The 23,927-nt window shown below is 39.3% G+C and overlaps 1 protein-coding gene across 3 annotated transcripts in view; it reads right to left on the bottom strand.

The window, feature by feature from the left end:
- TEX9 (testis expressed 9) overlaps nucleotides 1-23,927 on the bottom strand; it is a 224,105-nt gene that overhangs the window by 53,891 nt on the left and 146,287 nt on the right. For all 3 annotated transcript variants that reach the window (XM_060097302.1, XM_060097303.1, XM_060097304.1), the window contains 5 exons: nucleotides 16,536-16,599; nucleotides 14,706-14,785; nucleotides 5,408-5,456; nucleotides 3,960-4,042; nucleotides 1,676-1,854 (listed from right to left, as the gene is read on the bottom strand). In XM_060097302.1, coding sequence (XP_059953285.1) covers nucleotides 1,676-1,854; nucleotides 3,960-4,042; nucleotides 5,408-5,456; nucleotides 14,706-14,785; nucleotides 16,536-16,599 — 455 coding nt within the window. The remainder of the gene's footprint in view (nucleotides 1-1,675; nucleotides 1,855-3,959; nucleotides 4,043-5,407; nucleotides 5,457-14,705; nucleotides 14,786-16,535; nucleotides 16,600-23,927) is intronic.

Genomic DNA, 23,927 nt, shown 5'->3' on the forward strand with positions numbered 1-23,927 from the left:
ATGGTTGGCTCTAACCCCACCTAGCTTTTTCCAGCCTCAACACTCCTTCTAGCTTCTCATGTAACTCCAGGTTAGCAGAGGACAGAAGGGAAATGATAAACTTAAAAGTGTGAAGTTTGCAGTCGTTGGTCTCTAGGGGGAAAGAAGGAAGAAGCAATGGGAGAGCATGACTTTTCACATCTCTTTTTCTCCCCAACTCTAACCGCGGTAGCATCATCAAGGATTTGAGGGCTCTGTCTCTGTTGGTCCACAGCATTAACCTCCCCACCCATCCCACTCCAACTTTAGTCTTATAAAGCAGTTTGTGCTCCTAAACTACTTTTTTATTGTTTCCTCCCACACATAACCCAGCCATTCTAGGCAATCATGTGGAATAAGTGAAAACTCCCCTAAAACGGGAGACACCTTGGCCAAAGATTCTGAAAAGGGAAGACAGGGATGCAAAGTGGCAGAGAGGTCATTCAGCAATAAGAAAAAAAGCAGTAATTTAAGGTAGTCTGTGCTGGTTCCCATACTGGGAAGAGGACCTTTGTTAACAAGGCTATGGGTGACTGTAAACTGAGGAACAGCCAACATGTGACCATTGCATCCCTGAAGGTATCTTAACAGAGGCATGAAGGTTAACTCTTCGCTTCACTTACCTTTGTTCCTAACAATTAGCCCCAGAAAGCTTGGATAGGTCAGTAAATGTAATAAATGCATAAATGAATTAATCTGCATTTATGACTAACTAGCATGTAGCACAATAATCATTATACATGTAAATCGTTGTGATTTTCACAGAATCAGAGAATTTTAAGGGTAAACTTCATGATCATTTAATACAAACTGCTACATTTTCAAGTGAAGAAATTGCTATTACAGAGAGGCTAAAGCAGTTTGCCTGAACCTACAATTAATTATAGTTCAGCATTAACTGTTCATATACACTCGACTGTCTTTTTTTTAAGTTTATAATAGCATAGGTGGCTCCTCATAAATTCAATAATTTTAGAGGTACTACTGATAACTAACATGTTTTTGATGATATAGACTAAGTATTAGTTTTCTAGTGGTATGCAGAGAATGCATTTATAAGAAAGAAAGTAATATTCATTAGAAAATTCATTATTTTACTTGATGCTACATCAATAATTCATTTATCCTTTAACATGTGTTGATTTAACACACAATAAAGAGAATTCAGTAACATTAAATGGAAGGAATTCAAAGAAATATGGTTTTTAAAAATGTATTTCAATGTTTTAATGCTAAGCTATGGGGCATTTAACTTATTTGAAAAGTGGTCAATGAAACCAATACCAGATAGTTCTTTTTTTTTTTTTTTCTTTTCTCTCTCTCTTTTTTTTTTTTTAGCCACACCACACGGCTTGTGGGATCTTAGCTCCCCGACCTGGGATTGAACCCAAGGCCACGTCAGTAAAAGCACCAAGTCCTAACCACTGGACCACAAGGGAAATCCCCAGATAGTTCTTTTCAATTTTACTTTTTACAATGGAAAAAATCAAACATATACAGTAGTGAGATGAGTTCAATGAAACCCTACTCACCCATCATCCATTTTCAACAATTATTGACTCAAAACCAATTTTATTTCATTAAACAAATGCAAGACATCACTACATTTTCTAAATAATTGTGATATAAGGATAAAAATAAACAAAAAACAACCTACCTATTCCAATGTCTTCACTAACACCACAAAAAATACCATCATCTATATAATCAGGTAAGCTTTCTTCTTCCAGTTGCCCTTCAATTTTGCTAATTGTTTTTGCAAGAGAAAAGTCTGAGAAATCCTCTGGAATGGCAACATCGCTGGCAGTTTGTACATCAGAGTATTTCAATTTTATTCTAAAAAAAACACATATAGGCACATTACATATTATATACATATAATATAAAAAGGAGATATGACTCCCAGATAGGACTTTTATCCAAATAAAAAAGCAGATCAAAATTATTATAAATTTTAAATTTATGATGAAATCTACAATTGATACTTTCAAGGACTATATTCCAAGAGACTTAGTAGACTTTCAATCTTTATGAATCACACAACCACTGAGCTAGAGGAGGCTTTATGAGGCCACTTAGACCTGGCCAGTGTAAAATATTAATAAACAGAAGCCTCAATTAAACAGTCAGCAGACCAGCAGGGGGAGCTCTCACACCCTGAGACAACAGCAGAGCCCCGCAGTGTGAAGGAAGGCTCCTCTTCACTCCTGGCAACAAGTCAGGTAATGAAAAGCCTTTGTTTACTCTAGCCCTCCCAACTTCCTTTTTCCCTCTATAAAAGAGTTCTCCTTGACTTGCTGTGTGCAGACTTGCACGTGGCTCGCCATCGTTGCAGACCCTGAAGTGCAATATTCTGCTGATCCCGAATAAACCCATTTTTTTGCTGGAGAATTATTTGTTCTAGGTCAACACTCCCAAACAAGTGAACATCAAAACTAAGAGTACTGAGCTTGGCCTCCTAGGTGAAATCCAGCCTGTGGCTTTTAATTTTACATGCTGCTGGAGTAGAACTGTACAATTTGATATCACTCTAGTCATAATTCTACAAACACTGAAGAATAATACCTCTTAAGAAAGAATTACAGAGTGAACAGTTCTTAGCTCAAACTCTTTTTTCCACCTAAAAAAAACATATTTTAAGCAGGATCAAAGTTTACCAAAAGTTGATTTTTTTTTCTTTAATGAAGAGAGAAATATGAAATGGAAGTCACTTCTAAAGGCGTTGAGGAATGGGTCAGGCCTAATCCATCAAGTTTGCTTCCGAAAGCCTTACTTTTAACCTTTTACTTACTTTAAAGCCTAACTTACTTTTTTTTTTTTTTTTTTTTGCGGTATGCGGGCCTCTCACTGTTGTGGCCTCCCCCGTTGCGGAGCACAGGCTCCGGACGCGCAGGCTCAGCGGCCATGGCTCACGGGCCCAGCCGCTCCGCGGCATATGGGATCCTCCCAGACCGGGGCACGAACCCGTATCCCCTGCATCGGCAGGCGGACTCTCAACCACTTGCGCCACCAGGGAGGCCCCTAACTTACTTTTAACACATAAGCAAGTGCTTTAGAATTCTTTTGGAAAAAGAACATTTTATTTAAAAAGTAAACTTGAAGTCTGAAAATAAGATAACCCTTTCCAGTTATGTATGTATGTACGGTACTTATGTATGTACAGTACTTATGTATGTAACATATGTTCTCTTTTCTTCTATCAATTTTAGTTTTTTTCTTCCTTATCCTTTCACCCTATTTTTTTGTCTCTTTTGTTCAAAAAACAAAAACTTTACTTAGCCAATTAAAAGACACAAGGATTAACAAAGATTCTTCTAGAATTATAATGCAATTATCAGTTTGGGTAAGCAACAGACATAAATTTAACAATTTACTGTGAATTAGAAGCTGGTTGGTACCATCCACTGCAGATGTGACCCTCCTTTTCTAGAAGGTCTACTATCCTAAAGAACCTCTTGGGTCCCCTTTTTATGCTTAAAGTACTAAAAACAGTCTTGAATTCTTTCTCACCAAAAACAATAGAATGTAAATTATAACTATACTGTAGTTTTATTGAAAGCATGCCAAAATCATTCTGTATCTCAATAAATACAATAATGCATGGTGTTCAAAAAGTATAAGTCTATTTGAGAGAACTAGGCAGAGAAAGACATCTAGGTTCTAGTTTCGGATCTAAGAAAACATCTAGCTAAAAATAACATTTAAAAAATTTGAAATGTGGCAATTTTGCTTAAGAGAACAATACAAAATGTTCATTAACTGTTGCAAGACATTTCTGATTAGAAGATGTTTTAAATTATTAAATGTGGAGAAGAAATACAGAGTACAATTTTGTATATTTTGGGTATAAAAAGATCTAGAGAAACAGATCTTATTAAGAACAATGATAGTATAAATTATAAAATTTTTTAAAAAGTAATACTTTAAAAACTGTACTATACCTTGAATTTGATTTCCTTCCTTTACTTGCAGAGTGTAATTTGTTTTGAACTTTGTTTATTGGATCAAAGTTTTTGGTCTTTGGCTACATGAAAAGAATTTAAACAATTAATTAATTAGACTCTAATCACTTGCCAAGGAAGGCAACTGTGTAATACACAGAATTGCTAGATTGCTACATAGAAGAATTCCTATTTTCAGAGAATTAATCAAATTATATTTTAAGGAATCCAAAATTGTATACCTGGAAAAGAACTAGTTATTACTAGGACAAAGAGATTTAAAGACAAGAAAATGAGTCCCAAAGATTCAAGGATATTCAACTAGTTAGCGGAATGTTAAACTGGATGTTCTGATTCACAGAATTTAATTCTCCTCATCGATTATTCTTCAGATAGGCCTCCACGTATACTATTCCTTAGGTCTAGATTCCCATGGGTAGGGAATTTGTACATCCCAGTGTGCCCAGCACCTAGAATAGTGATCTCTACACACTGTAAATATTTAAATGAATGAATAAACCTTCCCAATCACCTTCTTTGTATATGAATACTTTTCTTTTTCAGATCTTCTATCTAGTAAATTTGGGCTTCGGAGAGAAAACTTAATTTCACTTAGAATTTTTCCAATGTATCTCCAAATTGTTCAGTGAAGTTATGAGACAAAAAAGGACTCAATTCATTTTACGAGCAACATTTCATAAAGACATCCCTTCTGAATATCAAGGCTAATATTCTATTTCTAGCTGTTACTGGAAGGCGTGCTGCAGGCCCTAGGACCTGTTCCCTTCAAACTAGTGGGAGGCTGGTGGGACTGGTTGTCTCTACCCCATAGGCCAGTGCACTGTCACAGGTAGAGGCAACCAGGGGTGGGGGAAGGGTGCCCAGCCAGAATCAGCTGGAGTGCACTGGGTGAGCATCTTGGGTCTTGTAGACGACAGGCAAGCCCGGCAAATACGAAAGCATCTTCCAGGGCAGCGCGGGAAGCAGGCAGGTTGGGGCTGAAGTGCCCACAAGGGGAGCATGGAGAAGCCCAAGGAAAGGGGGTTAGGAAGGAGGGAGAGGAAGCCGCTTGTGGGGTAGTGGGGATGCACACCCAGCTTCGTGAGCCCAAGAGGTGGGGTGCTTCTGGGGTTTGGGTTTCTTTTTCAGAGGGGCCGAGGCTGGCAGAGCTGGCCTGGGGAGCTCTTTGGGGGAGAGCCTGCCTGCCTACCTCATCCTTCTTTCCAGAAATGTTGCAGGAGTGACATGTGCCAGCTGCCCACTCACAGGCAGGGGTCCTTGAGTTCTTGTGACTCAGGAAAAGCATTTTAAAGAAAACACCCCCTACCCTACCTGCAATAAACACAATAAAAGTGAGAATAATAAATACAAAAAAAGAGAGAAAAATCTAAAAAACAACCTAAATTCTACAGAATATAATCACATTCACAAGAAGTTTGATTTCATACCTTAGTGTCTGAACGTAAATGAACTGTCCCTTCAGACAATAATGGACATCTACAGATAAAAAGTAAACACCATATATTAATAATAAATGATACTAAACCGAGACATATTAAAACTAATTGTTAATAATTAATTGTAGTTTGGATCTCAGTGAAATTACATACCATCTGTATGTCCTTAGGCAATCTACTGAACTTCTCTAAGCTTCAGTTTCCTCATTTTTTAAAATGAGGACAGTAATATTTATTTCAAAATAATACTTTGAGAATTAAATGAGATAAAATAGGTAAAAGGTTTACATTGTGTCTGACTTGTATAAGCCCCCAATTATTAGTATTTTATAACTTACCTTATTCTTCAAATTATAGATTTCTAATACTTACACGTAAAAAGATATTATATAATAACAGATCTACATACACTATCCAAGAAAAATGGCATTTTCCCGATTTCAAGCTATTATACAAAGCTATAGTAATCAAAACAGTATGGTATCGGCATGAAAACAGACACATAGATCAATGGAGCAGAATACAGAGCCCAGAAATAAACTCACTCATATAAGCTCAATTAATTTATGACAAAGGAGCCAAGAATATACAAAGGGGAAAGGATAGTTTCTTCAATAAATGGTGCTGGGAAAAATGGACAGCCACATGTAAAAAAAAGAAAATGGACTGTTATCTTACATCATACACAAAAGTAAAATCAAATGGATTAAACATTTGAATGTAAAACCTGAAACCATAAAGCTCCTAAAAGAAAAATATAGGTGGCTAGCTCCTTGACATCAGTCTTAGTGATTATTTTTTTTGGATTTGACACCAAAACCAAAGGCAACAAAAGCAAAAATAAACACATGGGACTACATCAAACTAAAAAGCTTCTGCACAGCAAAGGAAAGCATCAACAACACTAAAGGTAAGTTACTGAATGGGACAAAATATTTGCAAATCATGTATCTGATACAGGGTTACTATTAAAAATATATTTTAAAAATCTCATAAAAGTCAATTAAAAAAACCCAACAAACAATTGGATTTAAAAATGGGCAAAAATGGAACAGACATTTTCCCAAGAGGACAAACAGATTGCCAACAGATGCACGAGAAGAAGCTCAATATCACTAATCATCAGGGAAATGTAAATCAAAACCACAATGAGCTATCACTTCACACCTGTAAGAATGGCTATTATCAAAAGATAAGAGATAACAAATGCTGGCAAGGCTGTGGAGAAAAGGGAACCCTTGCACACTGTTGGGAACATAATTTGGTACATCTTCTATGGAAAACAGTATGGAAGTTCCTCAAAAATTAAAAACAGAGCGGGGAGGAGTCAAGACGGTGGTGTGGAAAGATGCAAAGTTAGTGTCTCCCCACAAATAGGGTGCCTGCCTGCTGCTGGTGGGGGACTCTGACCCCCGAGGAGATGGGAGGAACCCCAGAGTGAACTGGTAGGATGTAGGGGGACTGAGGTGGGAGAAGTGGAGGCCAGACAAGATCGGTGGCCCTGAGGGCAGGGAGATCACGAGAGGCAGGTGGGAGGGACTCTCCGGGAAGAGGAAGAGTGGGAGAGGACTGGAGGGCGATAACCTGGCCCACTCAAGCCAGGGAGTCTACTGAGCTCCCAGGCCAATCCCCTGCCCTCCAAGCCCCCTCCAGGCTGAGTGGGTCCTTGTGGGCATAGGAGGAAGGCCAGGGAGATCAGGAGAGGCAGGTGGGAGGGGCGCTGCAGGAGGCACCCTGCAGGAGGAGGAGAGGAGCTGATGGCATTTGCCCCACCCACTTGGGCCCAGGACGCCTGCTGAGCTCCCAGGCCAATCCTCAGCCCTCCAAAGCCCCCCTCCAGGTCACGTGGGTCCTTAGGGGCATAGGAAGGAGGCCAAGGGGAGAACAGGAGAGGCAGGTGGGAGGGGCCCTCCAGGAGGAGCAGAGGGCGACTGCCCCGCCCGCTTGGGCATGGGAAGCCTGCTGAGATCCCAGGCTGGCCCCCTGCCCTCCAAGGCTCCCCCTTCCCCGCCCCGCCACATTGGTCCTGGGGGCATAGGAGGGAGGCCGGGGAGATCAGGAGAGGCAGGTAGGAGGGGCCCTCCCAGACCCCAGACCGGAGGAGCAGGAGAGGAGAGGAGAGGAGGGTGTTTGGGCTGCTCAATCGAGCCCAGGAAGCCTGCTGGGCTCCCAGATGAGGTACCCTGCCCTCTGAGACCAGGGGTGGAGGTCATGCCTGGGTCCCTTCTGTTCCTTGAACCTAAGCCACCCTCCCAGCCCCCAGGGCCTTTTCCAGCCCTGTGGGTCCTGAGCACAGGCCCTGCCCACTGCCCAAACCTTACCCTTGCTTAGGCCCTGCTCTCCACAGCCAAGGCCTTCCCCCCGACCTTTTTTTTTTCTCTTTTCCCTCCTCCTCTTTTTACTATTGTGGTACTGATGTACCTTCTGGTTGTTGATTCATCTATATATATATATTTTTATATTCTTCCTAACATATCTGTTAGTTTCCTAGTCTGATTTTTTGACTTCGTTATTGTTCTTCTTTTTCTTTTCTGCCCCAGGTGGCTTGTGGGATCTTGGTTCATGAACCTGGGGGTCAGGCCGAAGCTCCTGCGGTGGGAGCTCTGAGTCCAAACCACTGCACACTAACAGAGAACCTCAGACCCCAGGGAACACTGATCCGAGTGAGGTCTCTTGGAGTTCATCATCTCAGCATCAAGACCCAGCTCTACCCAACAGCCTACAAACTCCAGTGTTGGAAGCCTCAGGCCAAACAACCAGTAAGACAGGAACACAATCCCACTCATAAAAAAAAAAAAAAAAAATCACACAGATGAAGGAGCAAGGTGAAAACCTACAAGACCAAATAAATGAAGAGGAAATAGGCAATCTACATGAAAAAGAATTCAGAGTAATGACAGTAAAGATAACCTAGAATCTCAGAAATAGAATGGAGGCATGGCCTGAGAAAATACAGGAAATGTTTAACAAAGACCCAGAAGAACTAAAGAACAAACAAAGAGAGATGAACAACACGACAACTGAAATGAAAAATACACTAGAAGGAATCAAAAACAGAATAACTGAGGCAGAAGAATGAATAAGTGAGCTGGAAGAAAAAATGGTGGAAATAACTGCCGAGGAGCAGAATAAAGAAATAAGAATGAAAACAATGGAAGACAATCTCAGAGACCTCTGGGACAACACTAAACACACCAACATTTGAATTATAGTGGTCCCAGAAGAAGAAGAGAAAAAGAAAGGGTCTCAGAAAATATTTGAAGAGATTATAGTTGAAAGATTCCCAAACATGGGAAAGGAAATAGTCACCCAAGTCCAGGAAGCACAGAGAGTCCCATATAGGATAAACCAAACACATCAAGACACATATTAATCAAACTAACAAATATTAAATTCAACAAAAAATATTAAAACCAACAAGGGGAAAACAAAAAATAACATACAAAGGAATCCCCATAAGGTTATCAGCTGATTTTTCAGCAGAAACTCTGCAGGCCAGAGGGGAGTGGCAGGATATACTTAAGTGATGAAAGAGAAAAACCTATAACCAAGATTACTCTATTCAGCAAGGATCTCATTCAGATTCAATGGAAAAGTCAAAAGCTTTTCAGACAAGCAAAAGCTAAGAGAATTCAGAACCACCAAACCAGCTTTACAACAAACACTAAAGAAACTTCTCTAAGCGAGAACATAAGAGAAGAAAAAGACCCATAAAAACAAACCCAAAACAATTAAGAAAGTGGTAACAGGAACATACATATTGATAATAACCTTCAATGTAAATGGATTAAATGCCCCAACCAAAAGACACAGACTGGATGAATGGATGCAAAAACAAGATCCATATATATGTTGCCTACAAGAGACCTACTTCAGACCTAGGGACACATACAGGCTGAAAGTGAGGAGGTGGAAAAAGATATTCCATGCAAATGGAAATCAAAAGAAAGTTGGAGTAGCAATTCTCATATCAGACTAAATGGACTTTAAAATAAAGATCATTACAAGAGACAAAGAAGGACACTACATAATGATCAAGGGATCATTCCAAGAAGAAGATACAATAATTGTAAACGTTTATGCACCCAACTTAGGAGCACCTCAATACATAAGGCAAATGCTAACAACCATGAAAGGAGAAATCAACAGTAACATAACAACAGTAGGGGATTTTACACCCACTTATACCAATGGACAGATCATCCAAACAGAAAATAAATAAGGAAACAAAGCTTTAAATGACACAATAGACCAGATAGATCTAATTGATATTTGCAGAACATTCCACACAAAAGCAGCAGAATACACTTTCTTCTCAAGTGCACATGGAACATTCTCCAGGATATATCACATCTTGGGTAACAAATCAAGCCTTGGAAAATTTAAGAAAACTGAAATTGTATCAAGCATCTTTTCTGACCACAGTGCTATGAGATTGGAAATCAGTTACAGGAAAAAAACTGTAAAAACTACAAATACATGGAGGCTAAACAGTGCTCTAATAAATACCAAGAGATTACTGAAGAAATCAAAGAAGAAATAAAAAATACATAGAAACAAATGACAACAACAACATGACGACCCATAACCTATGGGACACAGCAAAAGTAGTTCTATGAAGGACGTTGAAAGCAATTCAATCTCACCTCAAGAAACAAGAAAAATCTCAAATAAACAATCTAGCCTACACTTAAAACAACTAGAGAAAGAAGAACAAAGAAAACCTAAAGTCAGTAGAAGGAAAGAAATCATAAAGATCAGAGTAGAAATAAATAAATAGAAATAAAGAATAGCAAAGATCAATAAAACTAAAAGGTGGTTCTTTGAGAAGGTAAACAAAATTGAGAAAAAATTAGCCAGACTCATCAAGAAAAAAAGGGAGAGGATGCAAATCAATAAAATTAGAAATGAAAAAGGAGAATTCACAACTGACACTGCAGAAATACAAAGAATTATAAAAGACTACTACAAACAACTATATTCCAATAAAATGGACAACCACAAAGAAACAGACAAAATCTTGGAATGGTACAATTTCCCAAGACTGAACCAGGAAGAATTAAACAGACCTATCATAAGTAATGAAATTGAAATTGTAATTAAAAATCTTCCAACAAACAAAAGTCCAGGACCAGATGGCTTCACAGGTGAATTCTATCAAACATTTAGAGAAGGGCTAACACCCATCCTTCTCAAACTCTTCCAAAAAATTGCAGAGGAAGGAACACGACCAAACTCATTCTACAAGGCCACCATCAGTGTGATACCAAAACCAGAAAAAGATGCTACAAAAAAAAGAAAATTACAGACCAATATCACTGATGAATATAGATGCAAAAATCCTCAACAAAATACTAGCAAACAGAATCCAACAACACATTAAAAGGATCATACACCATGATCAAGTGGGATTTAACCCAGGGATGCAAGGATTCTTCAATATACGCAAATCAATCAATGTGATACACTATATTAACAAATTAAAGAATAAAAACCATATGATCATCTCAATAGATGCAGAAAAAGCTTTTGACAAAATTCAACACCTATTTATGATAAAAACTCTGCAGAAAGTGGGCATAGAGGGAAGCTACCTCAACATAATAAAGGCCATATATGACAAACCCCCAGCAAACATCATTCTCAATGGTGAAAAACTGAAAGCATTTCCTCTAAGATCAAGAACAAGACAAGGATGCCCACTCTCACCACTATTATTCAACATAGTTTTGGAAGTCCTAGCCATGGCAATCAGAGAAGAAAAAGAAGTAAAAGGAATACAAATTGGAAAAGAAGAAGTAAAACTGTCACTATTTTTTGATGACACGATACTATACATAGAAAATCTTAAAGGTGTCACCAGAAAACTACTAGAACTAATCAATAAATCTGGTAAGGTTGCAGGATACAAAATTAATACACAGGGCTTCCCTTCTGGTGCAATGGTTGAGAGTCCACCTGCCAATGCAGGGGACGTGGGTTCGTGCCCCGGTCCAGGAGGATCCCGCATGCTGCGGAGCGGCTGGGCCCATGAGCCATGGCCTCTGGGCCTGCACGTCCGGAGCCTGTGCTCCACAATGAGAGAAGCCACAACAGTGAAAGGCCCGTGTACCGCAAAAAAAAAAAAAAAAAATTAATACACAGAAATCTCTGGCATTCCTATACACCAACAACAAAAAATCAGAAAGAGAAATTAAGGAAACACTCCCATTTACCAATCAATGCAACAAAAAGAATAAAATACCTAGGAATAAGCCTGCCTAAAGAGGTGAAAGACTTGTACTCAGAAAAGTATAAAACACTGATGAGAGAAATCAAAGATGACATAAACAGATGGAGAAATATACCATGTTCTTGGATTGGAAGAATCAATATTGTGAAAATGACTATACTACTCAAAGCAATGTACAGATTCAATGCAATCCCTATCAACTACCAATGGCATTCTTCACAGAATTAGAACAAAAAACTTACAGTTTGTATGGAAACACAAAAGACCCCGAATAGCCAAAGCAATCTTGAGAAAGAAAAACGGAGTTGGAGGAATCAGGCTCCCCAACTTCAAACTATACCACAAAGCTACAGTAATCAAGACAGTATATTACTGGCAGAGAAACAGAAATACAAATCAATGGTACAGGATAGAATGCCCAGAGATAAACCCACACACATATGGGCACCTAATTTACGACAAAGGAGGCACGAACATACAATGGAGAAAAGACAGCCCCTTCAATAAGTGGCGCTGGGAAAACTGGACAGCTACATGTAAAAGAATGAAATTAGAACACTACCTAACACCATACATAAAAATAAACTCCAAACGGATTAAAGACTTAAATATAAGACCAGACACTATAAAACTTTTAGATCAAACCATAGGAAAAACACTCTTTGGCATAAACCACAGCAAGATTTCTTTTGACCCACCTCCTAGAGTAACAGAAATAAAAATCAACAAATGGGACTTAATTAAACCTAAAAGCTTTTGCACAGCAAAGGAAACCATAAACAAAAAGACAACCCTCAGAATGGGAGAAAATACTTGCAAATGAAACAACAGACAAAGGATTAATCTCCAAAATATACAAACAGCTCATGGAGCTCAATATCAAAAAAACAAACCATCTAGTTAAAAAATGGGCAGAAGACCTAAATAGACATTTCATCAAGGAAGACATACAGATGGCCAAGAGGCACATGAAAGATGCTCAACATCACTAATTATTAGAAAAATGCAAATGAAAACTACAATGAGGTATCGCCTCACGCTGGTCAGAATGGCCATTATCAAACAAGCTAGAAACAATAAATGCTGCAAAGGGTGTGGTGAAAATGGAACCCTCCTACACTGTTGGTGGGAATGTAAATTGATACAACCACTATGGAAAACAGTATGGAGGTTCCCTAAAAAACTAAAAATGGAGTTTCATTAGGTCCCATTTGTTTATTTTTGTTTTTATTTCCATTTCCCTAGGAGGTGGGTCAAAAAGGACCTTGCTGTGATTTATGTCATAGAGTGTCCTGCCTATGTTTTCCTCTAAGAGTTTGATAGTTTCTGGCCTTACATTTAGGTCTTTAATCCATTTTGAGCTTATTTTTGTGTATGGTGTTAGGGAGTGATCTAATCTCATACTTTTACATGTACCTGTCCAGTTTTCCCAGCACCACTTACTGAAGAGGCTGTCCTTTCTCCACTGTACATTCCTGCCTCCTTTATCAAAGATAAGGTGACCATATGTGCAAGGGACTACCATATGACCCAGCAATCCCACTGCTGGGTATATACCCTGAAAAAAACATAATTCAAAAAGAGACATGCACCACAATGTTCACTGCAGCACTATTTACAGTAGCCAGGACATGGAAACAACCTAAGTGTCCATCGACAGAGGGATGGATAAAGAAGATGTGGCACATATATACAATGGAATATTACTCAGCCATAAAAAGAAATGAAATTGAGTTATTTGTAGTGAGGTGTATGGACCTAGAGTCTGTCATATAGAGTGAAGTAAGTCAGAAAGAGAAAAACAAATACTGTATGCTAACACGTATATATGGAATCTAAGAAAAAAATGGTACTGATGAACCTAGTTGCAGGGCAGAAATAAAGAGGCAGACATAGAAAATGGACTTGATGACATGGGGTAGGAGGGCGAAGCTGGGGTGAAGTGAGAGTAGCATCGACATATATATGCTACCAAATGTAAAACAGTTGGCTGGTGGGAAGCAGCAGCATAGCACAGGGAGATGGGCTCAGTGCTATGTGATAACCTAGAGTGGTGTGATAGGGAGGATGGGAGGGAGGCTCAAGAGGGAGGGCATATGGGGATACATGTATGCATATGGCTGATTCACTTTGTTGTGCAACAGAAACTAACATGGTATTGTGAAGCAATTATATGCTAATAAAGATCTATTAAAAGAAAAAAGAAAAAATATATTAAAAACAGAACTGTCATATGATCCAGAAATCCCACTTCTGGGTATTTATCTGAAGAAAATGAAAACACTTATTTTTTTATATATATGCACCTCCATGTTCACTGCAACATTATTTACAATAGGCCAGATATGGAAACAACCTAAATGTCCATCAATGGATGAATGAGAAAAGAACATGTGCTTATATATATATATATATATATATGTTTAAGTATTATATAAAATGATATTTATGTATATATAACTATTACTGAGCCATAAAAAAAGAATGAAGTCTTGCCATTTTGACAACATGGATGGACCTCAAGGGCATTATGCTAAGTGAAATAAGTCAGAGAAAGACAAAGACAAATAAGTGATCTCACTTGTACGTGGAATCTAAAAACAGACAAATAAAAACAAGCCTGTAGATACAGAGAACAGATTGATGGTTGCCAGAGGCTGGTTGGTTGGGAGCAGGCGAAATAGGTGAAAGGAGTCAAAGGGTACAAATTTCCAATTATAAAATAAGTAAGTCATGGGGATGTAATGTACAGCATGGAGACTATACTTAATAATGCTAATGGCATATTTGAAAGCTGCTAAAAAAGTAGATCTTAAAAGTTTTCATCACAGGGAAAAAAGATTCTGTAACTATGTATGGTAATGGATAGTAACTATACTTACTGTGGTGATCATTTCACAATATATACAAATACTGAATCACTGTGTTGTACACTTAAAACCAATATAATGTTGTATGTCAAATATACCTTAATTTAAAAAAAACAGAAAACAATCTTAAAGCATTTACCCAGTAAAAAGAAAAAAATTTTAAGGTGTTTGGGAATTTAGGACTTACCTTAAACTGTCATCATCTTCCTCTTCATATGATTTAATTTGTGTTGAAATAGACTGAGATCGTGCTTCTTGTTGATCTCTCTAGTTAAATAAAACAAAGTCATATAGGAAAATAACGCACAAAACTAGGATATATTCAAGTGCCTTTCTGATCATTAATTATTTCAGAGTTGTCCACAATTTCTATAAAATCAAAGCACAGAATTCTAAAAGCTATGGTATCAAAATAAGATCTGTAACGATGTAGTTTCACCCTTTCATTCATTCTTGGTTAAAAGAGTCAGTTCTAAGGCAAAATTGTAAGAATGCCAATGCCTTTATATGGTCTTAGCTGACACCTGCTTCCCAACTACATTAGAGCTTCCATCTTCTGTAACATGCAAAGGAAATAAGATTCACAAGAAGTAGAAACATAAATCCATTTAATGGATAGAAAAACTTGTCTCAAATCATAAAAACTTCAATGTTAAGATGACCACATACAAATGAAAGTGCTAAAAATGAAGCACTAAGAGTGAAAGCTTTTGGAGAAGATGTATTAATATGAAAGTGAAAAAAACAAAAATTCAACGTGGCAAAAGTTATATCCATTAGAGGACTCTGATCAGAATACATAATGAATCACTCACTCTACTATAATGTTGAATTTCTGAACATTATTTTCAGAAAAATTATTTTCCTGCTCTTCAGACACTGACAAAAACTAAAAGATGTAATGTTTATTTTTTAGTAAAATATTTAATTACAGATGCAACTAGTAAATCTGTAACCATTATCTAAATATTCTCATTCCTAAACTAACAAATAATGATGGATCTAAGACATTAAAATATTGCCTATTCTTCCCTGCCTCCATCAACTCCAACCTGGGGTGGGGGTGGGATTTAAATGAAAGAGAATTATAAATGAATTAGAATAAAAAATTTAAAAAGTTTGAAAGCAGCTACTTTATTCCTCTAAGGAATATTACTATATCCTATCAACTAATATTGGGAATGCTGATACTTAGGGAGGGATGCTTAAAGTAGGAATAACCAATTTGGTAGCCAGAATGGGGCAAATATGCTTACATTGTCTAGTGATGTAACCTCACTACATTTTTCCTGACTATAAATCTGATTATGGTCTAGCCCTAAGAATCTGAGTTACATCCAACTGCAGAGTTTAAGAAACAGATTACCATCTGAGCATTAATGGTACTTGTTAACCTTTATTCAGCTTCTGTCCAGAGACCAGTTTATTTCTATCCTTACTGAATTACCAGTACTAATTCTATATAGCTATTTGCAAACATTAATCTTAAAACAGTGGGAAATACTATTCAATATTAATGTTCCTATTAATTAGATGACTGGAATATCTAAATGGAAAACACTTTTTCAGTGGCTTTTAGAAAATGTGTGCTGGGCTTCCCTGGTGGCACAGTGGTTAAGAATCTGCCTGCCAACACAGGGGACGCAGGTTCGAGCCCTGGTCCAGGAAGATGGCACATGCCGTGGAACAACTAAGCCCCTGTGCCACAACTACTGAGCCTATGCTCCAGAGCCTATGCTCTGCAACAAGAGAAGCCAGTGCAATGAGAAGCCCACGCACCGCAACGAAGACCCAAGGCAGCCAAAAGTAAATAAATTTTTTAAAAAAGTGTGCTTATCAAAAACATATACATGCATGTATACACATACTTATGCATATATTGATGTTCAATTTATGATAATTCATTGAGCTGAAAATTTATGCTTTGGGCACTTTTTGTATGTATGTTACACATCAAATTAAAAAGTTAAAAAACTAGCACTTACATGGAATTACTATTAATTGTACATTCACTTACTATTACTTCATTAGCTTGTCGAACCAGATCAGCCGTTTTTGCCTCTAATTCTGCATTTAAACGCCTAAAAGCAGAAAATAATAATTGTGATAGACTGAAGATTGTAACACAAAAATAAAAGTAATTAAATTTCAATAACTACAATTTAGCTAATCAATAAATGCCAAAACATACACATGACATTTTTATTAGAAAATTAACACAACTATTACAAAGATTATCTCCAAATCCCCATGATCCTTCTTCTTTCTGGTGGAAGTTCAAACCATGTAACTCCTAGCCTCTCCCTGGCCATTACTTCAGGTAGAATGATTTATTTGGGAAGAATAAACTGGGTGGGTTCAACTCAGTTCCACTCTCCATGTTCTTGGGATCAACTCCAATTGGGAACAGGAGTGGGGTGGGGTGTGGAGGGGGCTGATTTCATCAGGGGTGTTCAGGTGACTGGGGAGGTATATCTGGGGTTTAGTGAGCAGACCTGAGGTGGCTCATAACTCAGCTACATACTTCAATATCAGCTTCATCAGGAATATAGGTGATTACTTTGACCTACACCTGCCACTCCTTTTTTTTTCAATCTATTTGGAATCTAGCAAAGAATAGGAATACTATTTAGTCCCATTAAGACTGTAAGAATAGCAATGCCATTGAGGGAAACCGTTTTTAAAGAAAAAATTGCTCATCATCCTACCACCATCATCCAATCATTTTTAAAATTCCCTTATAATTTTCATCTGTAAGCACACACATAATTTTGTACTGTTCTGCCATAACAATACAGATGGAATATCTCTATATAATTTTTATAATTAGTGTCTTAAGTGGCTATGAAATATTCTAGAGTTGAAGTTAACATAATGTACTAAACTGTTCCCCCTGTTAGTTGAAGTCCCCTTCTCAGTTTTAAAGGCTAACATTATAATAAACATCTTCAAAAGCATGTAACTTTTAAATTCTATTCGTAGGTCACATTTCTAGACTATCTAGGCTCTTCTGAAGTTTTATGGAGAAAATATGCAGAGCAATTTTTAAAATGAGATACCTTGGTTTTTTAGATATGTGATTCAGAAGTACCAAAAACCAGTGATGACCCCACCCCCAGGAAGAAAAAAAGCAGTATCATATCCCTTCTTAAAAATGTCTGATGTTTTAAGAAATATTTTTATATCTTAGGATGAGTTAATCAAAATAAAAATATCTAATAAAGACTTAAAGTTGTATTCAAGATGCCTTTACCTGCTTTTTCACATTTCCTTAACAGTAACCATTAGAGGTTTCTGGTCAATATAGCAGGCTGATATAAATCAAAAGGCTATTCTTCTGCTCCAAAACCCATAGAAATCCTGGATAAAATATAATGAACGAAATATTGCTAAACTTAAACTCAGGCAAGGAAAATACCCTGGCACTAAAAATAAAGCAGCAACTCAAAATGAGAGCAGGAAACAGGAACAGAAGCCAAAACAGCTTAACAGCTAGAAACTGATGCACATGAGTCATGAAGGGCTACACCTGTGAACCACAGACCACAAAAACACTACCCATAACCTTAGGTGAATGGAAATGAAACTAGAGCCATGTGTGGAAAAGATTCTCTTGTGAGTAATCAGAGCACACAGGAGTGTAGTCCAAGTTCATCTTACCCAGATGGTACAGGGACACTATGCCATAACTTTAATATAGTAAGTTGGATTAGAACCAGTGAAAACTCTGATAAGCTAATAAAGTTAAATGCAAAACCACCCTTAGGGATTTACTCATCTAGAACACATGCAACTCTCTCTGAAAGAAAACCCTACTAAAGATGTCTTGGGCTTCCCTGGTGGCACAGTGCTTGAGAGTCCGCCTACCGATGCAGGGGACGCGGGTTCGTGCCCCAGTCCGGGAAGATCCCACATGCCGCGGAGCGGCTGGGCCCGTGAGCCATGGCTGCTGGGCCTGTGCGTCTGGAGCCTGTGCTCCGCAGCGGGAGAGGCCACAGCAGTGAGAGACCCACGTACTGCAAAAAAAAAAAAAAAGATGTCTTCACAAATGTAACAAATTGCATTAAGAAACAAGTGCATGGACTGAGGGGAAGATGGCGGAAGAGTAAGACGCGGAGATCACCTTCCTCCCCACAGATACACCAGAAATACATCTACACGTGGAACAACTCCTACAGAACACCTACTGAATGCTGGCAGAAGACCTCAGACCTCACAAAAGGCAAGAAACTCCCCACATACCTGGGTAGGGCAAAAGAAAAAAGAATAAACAGAGACAAAAGAATAGGGAAGGGACCAGCACCAGTGGGAGGGAGCCATGAAGGAGGAAAGGTTTCCACACACTAGGAAGCCCCTTCGTGGGCGGAGACTGCGGGTGGAGGAGGGGGGAAGCTTCGGAGCCACGGAGGAGAGCACAGCAACAGGGGTGCGGAGGGCAAAACGGAGAGATTTCCGCACAGAGGATCGGTGCCGACCGGCACTCGCCAGCCCTAGAGGCTTGTCTGCTCACCCGCTGGAGCGGGTGGGGCTGGGAGCTGAGGCTCCGGCTTAGGTCGGAGCGCAGGGAGAGGACTGGCTGCGTGAACACACCCTGAAGGGGTTAGTGCACCACGGTTAGCTGGGAGGGAGTCCAGGGAAAAGTCTGGACCTGCCGAAGAGGCAAGAGACTTTTTCTTCCCTCCTTGTTTCCTGGTGCGCGAGGATAGGGGATTAAGAGCGCTGCTTAAAGGAGCTCCAGAGACAGGTGCGAGCCGCGGCTAACAGCGCAGACCCCAGAGACAGGCATGAGACGCTAAGGCTGCTACCGCCGCCACCAAGAAGCCTGTGTGCGAGAACAGGTCACTATCCACACCTCCCTTCCGGGGGGCCTGTGCAGCCCGCCACTGCCAGGGTCCCGGGATCCAGGGACAACATCCCCGGGAGAACACACGGCGCACCTCAGGCTGGTGCAACGTCCCGCCGGCCTCCGCCGCCGCAGGCTCACCCAGCATCCGCACCCCTCCCGCCCCACAGCCTGAGTGAGCCAGAGCCACCCAAAGCAGCTGCTCCTTTAACTCCATCCTGTCTGAGCGAAGAACAGACACCCACAGGCAACCTACATGCAGAGGCGGGGCCAAACCCAAAGTTGAGCCCCAGGAGCTGTGCAAACAAAGAAGAGAAAGGGAAATCTCTCCCAGCAGCCTCAGAAGCAGCAGATTAAAGCTCCACAATCAACTTGATGTACCCTGCATCTGTGGAATACATGAATAGACAATGAATCATCCCAAATTGAGGAGGTGGACCTTGAGAACAAGATTTATGATTTTTTCCCCTTTGCCTCTTTTTGTGAGTGTGTATGTCTATGCTTCTGTGTGAGAATTTGTCTGTATAGCTTTGCTTTCACCATTTCTCCTAGGTTTTTTTCCATCCGTTTTTTAAAAAAAAATTTTAATAATTATTTTTTATTTTAATAACTTTATTTTATTTTATCTTCTTTCCTTCATCCCTTCCTCCCTTTCTCTATTTCTTTCTTTCTACTTTTTCTCCCTTTTATTCTGAGCCGTGTGGATGAAAGGCTCTTGGTGCTGCAGCCAGGAGTCAGTGCTATGACTCTGAGGTGGGAGAGCCAACTTCAGGACACTGGTCCATAAAAGACCTCCCAGCCCCACGTAATATCAAATGGCAAAAATCTCCCAGAGATCTCCATCTCAACACCAGTACCCAGCTTCACTCAACGACCAGCAAGGTACAGTGCTGGACACCCTATGCCAAACAACTAGCAAGACAGTAACACAACCCCACCCATTAACAGAGAGGTGGCCTAAAATCATAGTAAGTCCACAGACACCCCAAAACACACCACCAGACATGGACCTGCCCACCAGAAAGACAAGATCCAGCCTCATCCACCAGAACACAGGCACTAGTCCCCTCCACCAGGAAGCCTACACAACCCACTGAACCAACTTTAGCCACTGGGGACAAACACCAAAAAAACGGGAACTACGAACCTGCAGCCTGCAAAAAGGAGACCCCAAACACAGGAAGATAAGCAAAATGAGAAGACAGAAAAACACACAGCAGATGAAGTAGCAAGATAAAAACCCACCAGACCTAACAAATGAAGAGGAAATAGGCAGTCTACCTGAAAAAGAATTCAGAATAATGATAGTAAAGATGATCCAAAACCTTGTAAATAGAATAGACAAAATGCAAGAAACAGTTAACAAGGACCTAGAAGAACTAAAGATGAAACAAGCAACGACGAACAACACAATAAATGAAATTAAAAATACTCTAGATGGGATCAATAGCAGAATAACTGAGGCAGAAGAACGGATAAGTGACCTGGAAGATAAAATAGTGGAAATAACTACTGCAGAGCAGAATAAAGAAAAAAGAATGCAAAGAACTGAGGACAGTCTCAGAGACCTCTGGGACAACATTAAATGCAACAACATTCGAATTATAGGGGTCCCAGAAGAAGAAGAGAAAAAGAAAAGGACTGAGAAAATATTTGAAGAGATTATACTTGAAAACTTCCCTAATATGGGAAAGGATCTTTCAGCAGAAACTCTGCAAGCCAGAAGGGACTGGCAGGACATATTTAAAGTGATGAAGGAGAAAAACCTACAACCAAGATTACTCTACCCAGCAAGGATCTCATGCAGATTTGATGGAGAAATTAAAACGTTTACAGACAAGCAAAAGCTGAGAGAGTTCAGCACCACCAAACCAGCTTTACAACAAATGCTAAAGGAACTTCTCTAGGCAAGAAACACAAGAGAAGGAAAAGACCTACAATAACAAACCCAAAACAATTAAGAAAATGGGAATAGGAACATACATATCAATAATTACCTTAAATGTAAATGGATTAAATGCTCCCACCAAAAGACACAGACTGGATGAATGGATACAAAAACAAGACCCATATATATGCTGTCTACAAGAGACCCACTTCAGACATAGGGACACATACAGACTGAAAGTAAGGGGATGGAAAAAGATATTCCATGCAAATGGAAATCAAAAGAAAGCTGGAGTAGCAATTCTCATATCAGACAAAACAGACTTTAAAATAAAGACTATTACAGGAGACAAAGGACACTACATAATGATCAAGGGATCGATCCAAGAAGAAGATATAGCAATTGTAAATATTTATGCACCCAACATAGGAGCACCTCAATACATAAGGCAAATACTAACAGCCATAAAAGGGGAAATCGACAGTAACACATTCATAGTAAGGGACTTTAACACCCCACTTTCACCAATGGACAGATCATCCAAAATGAAAATATATAAGAAAACACAAGCGTTTTTTTGTTGTTTTGTTTGTTTGTTTTTGCTGTATGTAGGCCTCTCACTGTTGTGGCCTCTCCCGTTGCGGGGCACAAGCTCTGGACACGCAGAATTAGTGGCCATGGCTCACGGGCCTGGCTGCTCCGCGGCATGTGTGATCTTCCCGGACCGGGGCACGAACCCATGTCCCCTGCATTGGCAGGTGGACTGTCAACTACTGTGCCACCAGGGAAGCCCAGGAAACACAAGCTTTAAATGATACATTAAACAAGATGGACTTAATTGATATTTATAGGACATTCCATCCAAAAACAACAGAATACACATTTTTCTCAAGTGCTCATGGAACTTTCACCAGGATAGATCATATCTTGGGTCAAAAATCAAGCCCTGGTAAATTTAAGAAAACTGAAATTGTATCAAGTATCTTTTCCAACCACAACGCTATGAGACTAGATATCAATTACAGGAAAAGATCTGTAAAAAAAAAAAAAATACAAACACATGGAGGCTAAACAATACACTACTTAATAATGAAGTGATCACTGAAGAAATCAAAGAGGAAATCAAAAAAAACCTAGAGGGCTTCCCTGGTGGCAGAGTGGTTGAGAGTCTGCCTGCTGATGCAGGGTACACGGGTTCGTGCCCTGGTCCGGGAAGATCCCACATGCCGCAGAGCAGCTAGGCCCGTGAGCCATGGCCGCTGAGCCTGTGTGTCTGGAGCCTGTGCTCTGCAACGGGAGAGGCCAAAACAATGAGAGGCCTGCGTACCACAAAAAAAAAACAACAAAACCTAGAAACAAATGACAATGGAGACACGACGACCCAAAACCTATGGAGGCAGCAAAGGCAATTCTAAGAGGGAAGTTTATAGCAATACAATCCCACCTTAAGAAACAGGAAACATCTCGAGTAAACAACCTAACCTTGCACCTAAAGCTATTAGAGAAAGAAGAACAAAAAACCCCCGAAGTGAGCAGAAGGAAAGAAATCATAAAGATCAGATCAGAAATGAATGAAAAAGAAATGAAAGAAACGATAACAAAGATCAGTAAAACTAAAAGCTGGTTCTTTGAGAAGATAAACAGAATTGATAAACCATTAGCCAGACTCATCAAGAAAAAAAGGGAGAAGACTCAAATCAATAGAAATAGAAATGAAAACAGAGAAGTAACAACTGACACTGCAGAAATACAAAAGATCATGAGAGATTACTACAGGCAACTCTATGCCAATCAAATGCACAACCTGGAAGAAATGGACAAATTCTGAGAAAAGCACAACCTGCCAAGAATGAATCAGGAAGAAATAGAAAATATGAACAGACCAATCACAAGCACTGAACTAGAAACTGTGATTAAAAATCTTCTAACAAACAAAAGTCCAGGACCAGATGGCTTCACAGGCAAATTCTATCAAACATTTAGAGAAGAGCTAACACCCATCCTTCTCAAACTCTTCCAAAATATAGCAGAGGGAGGAACACTCCCAAACTCATTCTACGAGGCCACCATCACCCTGATACCAAAACCAGACAAGGATGTCACAAAGAAAGAAAACCACAGGCCAATATCACTGATTAACACAGATGCAAAAATTCTCAACAAAATACTAGCAAACAGAATCCAACAACACATTAAAAGGATCATAAACCATGATCAAGTGGGGTTTATTCCAGGAATCCAAGGATTCTTCAATATACGCAAATCAATCAACGTGATACACCATATTAACAAAGTGAAGGAGAAAAACCATATGATCATCTCAATAGATGCAGAGAAAGCTTTCAACAAAATTCAACAGCAATTTATGATAAAAACCCTGCAGAAAGTATGCATAGAGGAAACTTTCCTCAACATAATAAAGGCCATATATGACAAACCCACAGCCAACATTGTCCTCAATGGTGAAAAACTGAAACCATTTCCACTAAGATCAGGAACAAGACAAGGTTGCCCACTCTCACCACTCTTATTCAACCTAGTTTTGGAAGTTTTAGCCACAGCAATCAGAGAAGAAAAGGAAATAAAAGGAATCCAAATTGGAAAAGAAGAAGTAAAGCTGTCACTGTTTGCAGATGACATGATACTATAAATAAAGAATCCTAAAGATGTTACCAGAA

This window comes from Mesoplodon densirostris, chromosome 4 (assembly GCF_025265405.1).
Source record: "Mesoplodon densirostris isolate mMesDen1 chromosome 4, mMesDen1 primary haplotype, whole genome shotgun sequence".
Lineage (NCBI taxonomy): Eukaryota > Metazoa > Chordata > Mammalia > Artiodactyla > Ziphiidae > Mesoplodon > Mesoplodon densirostris.